Source organism: Cajanus cajan, chromosome 4 (assembly GCF_000230855.2).
Source record: "Cajanus cajan strain Asha chromosome 4, NIPB_CcT2T_4, whole genome shotgun sequence".
NCBI lineage: Eukaryota > Viridiplantae > Streptophyta > Magnoliopsida > Fabales > Fabaceae > Cajanus > Cajanus cajan.
In genome coordinates this window covers 52619052-52629318 of record NC_138520.1, presented here as the reverse complement: position 1 = coordinate 52629318, position 10267 = coordinate 52619052, and the positions used below count along the sequence as shown (strand labels likewise).

General features: G+C 32.5%; 1 protein-coding gene across 1 annotated transcript; it reads left to right on the top strand.

The window, feature by feature from the left end:
* The first annotated feature begins 350 nt into the window (after positions 1 to 350).
* On the top strand, positions 351 to 3422 carry LOC109814282 (transcription factor bHLH62). The gene is made up of 8 exons (XM_020378669.3): positions 351 to 1556; positions 1652 to 1882; positions 1968 to 2033; positions 2140 to 2208; positions 2300 to 2371; positions 2478 to 2699; positions 2814 to 2916; positions 3016 to 3422. The coding sequence occupies exons 1-8, from the start codon at positions 663 to 665 to the stop codon at positions 3036 to 3038; spliced, it is 1680 nt and encodes a 559-aa protein (XP_020234258.1). The 5' UTR covers positions 351 to 662; the 3' UTR covers positions 3039 to 3422.
* The last annotated feature ends 6845 nt before the right edge of the window (positions 3423 to 10267 follow it).

The following is a 10267-nucleotide window of genomic DNA, read 5'->3' as shown; positions in this document are numbered from 1 at the left end:
CATCTCGAGATAATGTCACTGTTCATTAATTATTATCGATATTCGTGTTTGTCCTAACTTGAGCGTCGGAGTTTCTTTTGCAGGTATCTTTCCCCTCACCAAAATATTCGATTGGAACTCTCGTTCGGTCCTTAAAGTACGAGAAAATTACTAGTGTTCTCCTTGAACAGATACAATTATAATATCCTAAGTGAACGAGATTAGTCTTTAACTGGATGAGATAAAAATACCCGCGTGAGGGAAAAGAAAAAAGTAACACATTACTGACTACCACTGCTACCCATCCTATGCAACAAACGATGCTGGAAACTATATTATAAACAACTCCAAGAAAACAAAAGGTCAAACATACACAACTTGGACTCAACTTGTGTTGGATCTCTATTTAGGCCCCCCACTGCATCCCCATCAACCCCCTTCCCTCTTTCCCTTTGCTTACCTTTTTATTTACCACAAAAATTTCATTCCCCTTTTCACACCAAACCCACACCCCTCTCAAATTGATCACTCCATTCCACCCTCTAATGTAATCTATTCATAAGTAACCATTTTATTTTTGGGACCTTGAGAGACATAACATAACATTCATTTATCCAACTTTTGGCTTCACCACCCTTCTCTTTTTTGGGGCTTGATTGTCTTTGTGCTTGATCTGTTCCTTGATGGAAAACCAATTCTTTCTCAATGCTGGTGTGCCCCCTCAGCTGCATTTTGAGCCTTCAGCACCACCTCCTTGTCCACCCTCATGGCAATCACTGTCTTCTGCCATGGATGTTCAAGTCACAGTTTTGAATTGTTCGACTGAGCAGACCCAGGATTGCTTCTACACCCCAACATGGGACAAGTCAACGGATCACGGTCTTCAGTTTGATTCAGCACTGAGTTCAATGGTGTCTTCTCCTGCAGCTTCCAATTCCAACATGTCAAGTGAGAATTTTGTCATCAGGGAATTGATTGGAAAATTGGGAAACATTGGTGGTGGTGGTGGTGATGAGATCTCACCTCATTCTCAGCCTTTGGTTTCTGCATCTCCCTACATCAATGGCAATAACAGCACCAACACTTCATGTTACAGCACCCCTTTGAGTTCTCCTCCAAAGGTGAACATGAACAAGATCCCCTCGGGATTGAACCACTTAGTGAAAGAGGGCATGCCCTTGAATTCCAGTGTAGCAGAATTCTCAGCTGATCCTGGCTTTGCTGAGAGGGCTGCAAAGTTTTCTTGCTTTGGAAGTAGGAGTTTCAATGGGAGGACCACCCAATTGGGGCTCAACACTAATGCTGAATTGGCTCAGAGATCTTCTCCATTGGTTGAAAATGGGAAGCTCCCTAGAGTCTCAAGTAGTCCATCATTGAAAGTGCCTGGATCAAACAAGAATTCTCCATTGCAAGACCTAATGGAAGTTGCCAATTCCCAAGAGGAATCCACAATCTCTGAACAAACTCCAAATGGGGACACTGGGGTGAAACCTTCCCCTTATATCAACTCTAGGAAAAGAAAAGGTCCATCCAAAGGAAAAGCCAAGGAAACTTCAACCTCCACCAACCCTCCTACGGTAAGGACTTCTCATGTCAAAATTCAAAATTGTTTTGTTTTACACTGTAGATTCAAATGGGCATGTCCTAAATCCCAAAGGGTCTTTCACTTCAGGCTGCTGAAGCTAGTGAAGACTCAAATGCAAAGCGCAGCAAGCCTAATGAACGCGAGGGAAATGAGAATGGCCAAGTGAAGGCAGAGGAAGAATCCAAACGGGGTGCTAGTAATGCTAATGATGAGAAACAGAACAAGAGTAACGCAAAACCTCCGGAGCCTCCAAAGGATTACATTCATGTTAGAGCAAGAAGAGGACAAGCCACGGATAGTCATAGTCTAGCAGAAAGAGTAAGAAATTAAGAATCACTGTCATTTTCTTTCTCAACCATGTGCTGTATTTGAGTTTGACCCTGTTAAACTAATTTTGAAATAGGTTCGGAGGGAGAAAATCAGTGAAAGAATGAAGCTTCTCCAAGATCTTGTCCCAGGTTGCAACAAGGTGCATGTGGCAATAAGCTAAATCAGAATTCAAACAATTCAGTTGGTTTTTTGTCTATAAATGTGTTCCTTTACTAATTTGGTTATGAATTGTTTGTTCCATGTAGGTCACTGGCAAAGCACTTATGCTTGATGAAATTATAAACTATGTTCAGTCATTGCAGCGCCAAGTTGAGGTAAAAATGTCTTAGCAAATAAGCATCTCAAATGATGTCATAATAATGTTTAAGATTTCTTGCTCATTAAGAATGCCTTTTGCTGTTGCAGTTTCTGTCTATGAAGTTGGCTTCTGTTAACACCAGGCTGGATTTTAGTATTGAGAGTCTAATCTCAAAAGATGTAAGTTTCAGGGCTCTAGACAATGGGTTTGCTTTTTTCACTAAAAATAAATAAAAATAATTGCTTTTTCCTGAGTTGGGATTTGTTGGCTTTTTGGTGATTTCAGATATTTCAATCAAATAATTCTTTGGCACACCCAATATTCCCAATAGATTCCTCAGCACCAGCCTTTTATGGGCAACACCCTCAGCCAAACCCAGCAATCCACAATAACATTCCTAATGGAACTGTGACCCACACTTCAGTGGACCCATTAGATACTGGTTTGTGCCAAAACCTTGGCATGCAGTTACCACACCTAAGTGGGTTTAATGAAGGTAGCTCTCAGGTAATCAATTCCTTCTAGTTTCTCTTCAAAAAAGTGGAAGAAAAAAAGTGTATTTTTTTTTTAAAGTTGTTTCATGTGCACTTTTTCTAATTCTTCTTATCCAATGATTTCCAGTATCCAATAACATTCTCTGAAGATGACCTCCACACCATTGTTCAGATGGGATTTGGCCAAACTGCAAATAGGAAAACACCATTACAATCTCAGAGTTTCAACGGTATAAAGCAAAGAGAAAATATGTTATATGTTAATGACACATCATTTTCATTAGGCCCAACAAATTGATCTTTATGTTAATTTTTTTTGTCCAATGTAGGCTCAAATCAAGTACCCCTATGAAAGTTAAGCTCTGATCACCATTCATTACGCCTGAATTGAAGCTCAGAGGAAAATCATAGGAAGACTGCTGTTGTACACAACAAGAAGAGATTTAATTTGAACGACCCCTTGAATTATTAAGCCATTATTTTCATCACTAGGTCTAATAGAAGCCTCTTTTGTCCTTATGTTAGCCATTTCTTTTCTTACCCTTAATTTCCATGATTTTAATTTTTAATCATCAGGCTCAGGGGTAGTTCTTCTCAATTTTAATTTTTTATTTTTATTTTTACAACTATTCACTGTAAAATCTTTAGGACCGATTCTGTATTCTCTTGGTGCAATTTCTTATTATTACGGCACCAATTGTAAGATATAGTGCTAATTAAAGGAGTTTTTCTACTACCCGCTATTATGATTATGATCCCTCCTCACTTTGTCTATTATTGTAAGCTTTATATAATTCATACATCACATCAACCCACAAAGAATTTTCGTGGGGCTTTATTAAAATCGCATTAAAGGTCATGTCAATTAACCTTCTCCTAAATCGCGTAATCTGGTCGATGTGATTCTCACTTGTGTTGCTAACCAGCTGTATTAGTGGGACCATTTTCTTATCTTAAAATTCTAATTCTAATTTAAGTGATTAGGACATTTGGTTAATTTTAGCTGTGGTCAACTATAATTTCTGCCCTTTTCTTTGTTTTTTTCCCTGTAACTTTCTTTGGTTCACCAAAAGCGGAAGCTTCTGTGCCTTTTTTTTTTTTTTTTACTGAATTAATGGAATAGAAAAATCCAAGGGAAAAGTATTAGAAATTGTGGAGGTTAGAGGTTAGAAGTTAGAAGTTATAACCACCCCCTTTCAGAGAAAACACTAAATTTTTACTAATATGTGTGAACATTAAAGGAATCCCAGGTTGGCAGTGGTGAACTTCTGACTAGGCCCAATGAATCATTGAGCTTTATAATTTCACAACTTTTATTATTAATTTTATGAATAAGAAAAGGGGTTGTAGTGGAGTTCAGGTTTGGAAAAGATACTCTGGAGATATTACACTAATCTTTTTCAGAGAGGTTGTTAGCAAAAATCCAGTTTGTAAGGTTTAACAAAAGATTTCCGGGTTCTGCTCATGCTATTTTAATATTGCTGGGTCTATAATTGGTTTCAGATTAGTGTGATTTAATTATAGAAAAGATGCTTTGAATGTGGTGCTGTATACAGCAGAGTTGCACATATTTTATTATTATTGTATAATACCTAATTTTTATTTCAAAAATAAAGAAGATAAACAAATCGCAATAGAAAGTGTTAATCTGACAACCTTGTCTCCAAAAACTACAAACGACTAATCATATAGGGACGTGTCAAAGGATGGATTGATGGATATTTTTATTAAGAATTAATGTGAACAATTATTAAAGAGACAAAAACAATTACTACATTAAATTAATAGATTTTTAATTGTATACATTAATTTACATTGCATTACAGATTAAATAATGTGATTTTTTTAATCTTTGATATTATTTATATAGTTCTTTCCTTCTCTATTATTCCTTAACTATTCAGTATGCGCGTTCCTTCATTTGAATTTTTAATATTTCATAATTTATGCTAACAATGATGGTAACTAATAAATGAAACAAAACTTTGACAAGGAACATACAGCGTGTAGCAGTAGCTGGTGCCCAAGTTTAATCACTTTAACAATTGAATTTTCCCTTCAATAACATTTGTTAGTTTCTTTTTTTAATTTTATATTTTGTCACAGAGTATTCTATTTATTAATCCATAAAGAGAAGCCTGTGAAGCAACAGCATAATTGGCTTTGGTTGAGTTAAGTTGTCCATTGTGCTTAATTTTCTCAATTATGCCAATTTGTTTTTTTGGGATAACTGATCCCATTTCTTTATGACTTTATTACATAAAGTTAGTGCAAAATCAACCTGAAGACTAAGAGTTATATGAGATTGGCCAACAAAAAGTGCCAACTTAATCAGACAATCTAGCATGGCAGAGTTTTATCAATTTGATAAAGCTGGCTTTCAGTACATGAACCATTAAGCTTTTTCTTCAGTGAATTGCTTGCATAAGCACTTTAAAAAGTTCTAAGCAGTTCTGATAAAAAAAATTATATTCCCCTTTAGAGGGTAAATAGTGATCATAGATTTAATGCTATACTTTTTGTTTTTCATTTTTTTTTTAACTTTAATTCCTTATGTTGCTTGTAATATAAATCTCCGTTTCTATTTATCATCTTCAACCACTGCAGAAAATTTAAGTTCAACTGAAATGGGTCTTCCTTTTGCCTAATTTTAGGTTGAATTTTGCAGTTCAATTGTCATAATCAGATACTGAAATCCATGTTCCTAATAGAAAGATAAAGAAAGAAAAATGTGCTTTCAATGAAATAGCTTTAGATTGTCCTTCTAAAATGACGAGAAAATGAGGCCCTACCAAGCGAGAATGTTTTGAGAGATTTATAAGGCACTATAATGATCATTAGGGTAGGTGCCCTACTAAGTAAAGTTGTCACTGCTATATCACCCACTTCCCACTTATTTTTGGGACCCCTTTCCCTCTTTCACCTTAGGATCAAGGAAATAACTTGTTTTTGGGGTTTTTGGCAACTTTACTTCCTTTGTTTGGGGAGAAAATCAAAGGCCCTATTTTTTTTTATAAAAAAAACCCATCATTTGTTTTACCAACCATCCATTATTTCATGCTCTACAACTGTAAGATTTTATGTCCCTATTTTATGCATTTCAAAGCCTCTCACCATCAACGACCAGTTTTTCCCCCTTTAATTACCATTCAGACTTTTAAGAAAAAATTATGTCAATAATTTGAGTCAACATCAATGCCCATTTTCGTTTCTCACTTAAATTTGATTCAACACTTTTGTTAGCTAACTTTAGAGTAACACCCTTGAGAGTTGAGATACACAATTAAGTTTAAGGACAACACCTACCAGTGACAGTGAGGTTCTATTCAACACGAGACACGTTGTGCATGGGTCCCCACCTACCAAGGGTACCATTTCTAAAGATTAATGTTCGTGACATTTTCCATCATGAAGGAATAAACCGTGTGGTCAAACACATCATAGGATGGATTTTACAAGGGAAAACATATATTTGGAAGAACACAATGGTCTTCATTTGTGGTAAGTGGTAACTATTTTCTGCTTTAGTTACCACTCAACTTTAATTGTTAATTTGTTACACTTTATTTTATATTATTCACGAGGTCTTCTAATAGATTTACCCCTTTCCTCTTTTTCATCATGTATGTTTATAAACGAACTAGAACATTCTGTCTTATTTTATCATCACTTTCTGTCTTTTCAATAAAATCATTACTCAAAGGACTGTAGTGTTGATATAGGACATGAATTACTTGAGAGAAATGCCAACAAAGTCACAATATATATTATCATTAATTAAAAAATCTAATAAAAATTATTCAAAAAATATTGTGACTCACACCTTCATTTCTTAATCAATGAGTTTTATTCATAATTTTGTGGTTTGAAAAATTAATTAATGATAAAAAATTGTTTACACTTGTATAATATTACTGTCACATCAGAACACAATTTTATCTCAAGTTTTATTTGAGTTTTTATAATTGGTCAGCGGAGGGGAGTGATTAATGCATTTGTGTTGCTTAAATTATGTGCATTAATGCATTTGTGTTGCACAGTAAATTAATGGCCCTCACGTGGCATCGTTGAATCGTGGATATCGAAAAAGAGTTCAGAAAATATCAAAGAATATGAGAAAATCATTGAACAACATTTGAAATTGCATGAAAACATAGATACTACTGTTAATCTTTTAGGTAATGCCATCCACTAAAAATTATTTATGTAATGCCACGTTTTCTTGAGTGCAAGACAAGAAAATGACATTAGACCCAAATAAAGAGAGAGGTGAAAGCATACAGCTGTGGTTATTATCTTTGCTTAAGAAACCTGATATGAATTTCAAACATCAATCGATTCATTGTGAAAGAACATCATTCTCCAATCAGAAATGCATCCTCTAATCAGGTCCAACCCTGTGGCCATTTCAGGTTTACAAGTCCTTAAGTGAAAATTGAAACTTAGAATAGAGGAAAACTGACAAATTAAGATTCCATCATAATAATTTGGATCCAATCCTCTATTCATGTAAGATCAATCTATATTATCTCCAACACCATCAAAACGCATCCTGTTTAGTCACTGCATGATAATGAACAAATATATAAATTAAACCAACAATCTCTCCTTTGTCATTATTTGTCATTGCTTTTGATATCGCTTCAAAGATAAGCACGCATTCCACTATTATTAGACCAAAAGTTGTAATTATAAGAGATGTTAAGCTTGAGAATCATGAGAGACACGATCATCTCAAACTAAGTCAACATTCAAATTATTGGACAAATTTTGCTGCCCAACACATTTTTAATAACAAATCAATCAACCATATATCTGTTGCAAGAATTACCAACCAAAAGTAATCGACCTAGTGTAAAATCAATTGACAAAATAAAAATCCCTTCAGGTTTTCTACCACAAGGGTTAATTATTAGATATGGTAGGCTTGTTAGTCAGATTTAATTAGCTTCTGGAATTTAATATAAATTCATTTTTTTATACCATAGTCTATATTTAATATAAATTAAATTTTTAATAGTATATTATCATATAAAAATGTATTTTCAATTACTATAAAGTATATCCGATTAGAGTAAACCTATAATATACTAATTTAATTCCTGTATCTAACTTAAAACGGTTATTGTATATCACTTTTTGTAGGAGAAACTGATATTATTTTATTCGAGACAATTAATCATTAATAAACGTGGTGTTACAAGTTCAATTAGTGCTCTTTCTGTGTTTGTATAGGGTTTAGATGTTTTGGATGTGTTTCTGCTGTATGAAGTTATTGACACGTTCATAAAGTCTTATTTCCCTTAAAAAGCATAGAAAGGGAAAGGAAGAATAAGAGAAAAAGAGACCAACAAATGTTAAAATTACAAAATCGTTAACCCTCTGTCTGCTATGTATGTTCCCTTTTAGGCCACAGTTGTTGTGATGAACAACAGATTATTTATATGATTAACTAATATAACGTAATAATGCATGGATCTAATTAAAGTATGGAAAGAGATCGGTAGCATTTGACAAACCACTCGAACAAATTCAATTATTCTATGGAATGAATAACAATTAGTTCGTTAATATTTACCAAATCTAATGATTAATACTTTTTCAATGATTCAGATGTCAAAATCAGCAAGGAATACGAAGTTCTGCATTCTATGCTGTATTCAACCATAACATCATTGCTTTCTCCTCCCTTAGTTGAACTTTTCAATGTAAATCAATTATGCATGGAGAGATACCCAAATTCTTTCAAAAGGCTTGATCTAGGTAGGAGTAGTAAAAAAAGAACTTACTGCGTTTAAAAGAACTTTTTATATGTTTTTATGGGAGATGACCAACTCATAATGATATTCTTGTTCGCTTTTTAAGTTAATTAATATAGCAGAAACTATTTATGTTTCAATGTTCTCTATTACTAAGATCATGAGAGATGCTTGTCCAGTTATTTCAATGAAGTTCCATTTATTTGAAATAATTCTCTATAGAATAATCTCAGGTAGCGGTAAAAGTTTCTTAAAAAAGTTTTCAATTTTTTTTAGCAAACAATTTTTCCTTACTATTAAAAACAACATTTTGGACTCAATGAAAATACATAATTAAGTTAACATAAAAAAAACTTATAAAATTATGAGTTTGTTATAATTTCTTCCATTGAAGCAAAATTATGAGTGTTATAATTTTTTTCATTGAAGTAAAATTAGGTATAAGTTGCTTTAATAATAACATGATACGGTAGGGATCATTAATCACACCTTTAAATGTATTAAACAACTCATGTGAGTTGCTCCGATTGGAGTTATTCAAAGCTAACTAACATTTTAGAATGTGTTTTATATGGTTAAATAGTTATTATATATAGCTAAAACTTATAATAATTTTTATAAAAATAATATAATGTTTGAATATATAACTAATATATTTAAAAATTATATAAATAAATATTTTTAAAATATAAATTATATTTTATATTTATGATAAATAATTTATATTGTGATACAAGATTATTTTTAATTATTTATAATTTATTTTAAAAATATTAAAATTTAATGCATAAACAAATATGATAAATAAAAATCAAAATACATAAAAATTTAAAATAACTTCTAAAAACTCTCTCATAAAAGAAAAGTACCTAAAAACATTTTTATTATAGAAAAGTCCCTAAAAATGTTTTCTAACAATATAGTGGTTCATATTTAATATAAGGGTTGATAATATGTAAAATATTTATTTATTAGTCATTTAGGGGGCTCCCCGACACACTGAAATTTTTTTTTACTTTTATGAGAATATGAAGTTGAAAATATAATTAGTTCCCCACATTTTACTTTTACTTATGTTTTATACAAATGTTGTCTCCCTCCTCATCATATTAACTTCAAGTGTAAATCATAAACTTTAAAAAAATATATATATATTTCCTAGCACTTGTAATTTTTTTTACTAATTATATATATATATATATATATATATATATATATATATATATATAACAATGATCATGGAAGTGTCTATACTAAGTGTGAGAACAACAATAAGCTACAATCATTTTGACTTAAGTGTGAAATGGTTCACGTTAAGCATGAGGGGCATAGAGAACAAAGATTACTCCTTGTGCCTATGATGCTAAGCATGCTTTGGTATATTTCATGCTAAGCACAGATACACTGGATAGTGAGGAATAATAATTAAGATTAATAATGAAACTTAAGTTTTTTTTCCTTATGAGACTAGTTATAACATGAGAACAAATGGATGTGAGAATACACTAGCTAGACATGAAATAATGATGAATGGGATATATATATATATTAAGAATTTTATGATAACATATTGGTATATGAGACATGCATCATATCCATACAAATTGAGATTTGAGATATAGGAGTGAAATCTTATTACAAGGAGGTTACATTAAGGATCTTTAAATTTAAACTTTGGGAGTGTACTTCGTTTAGAAACATATAGCTCATGATGTGGGTGGGTATACCTACTAAAACTTTGTAACATTCACAAGAAACAAATGAATTTTCCACCTAGTTAGGAGTGTTTGGTGTTAGGTGCTTGGGTCAAGTTATTTTGTCT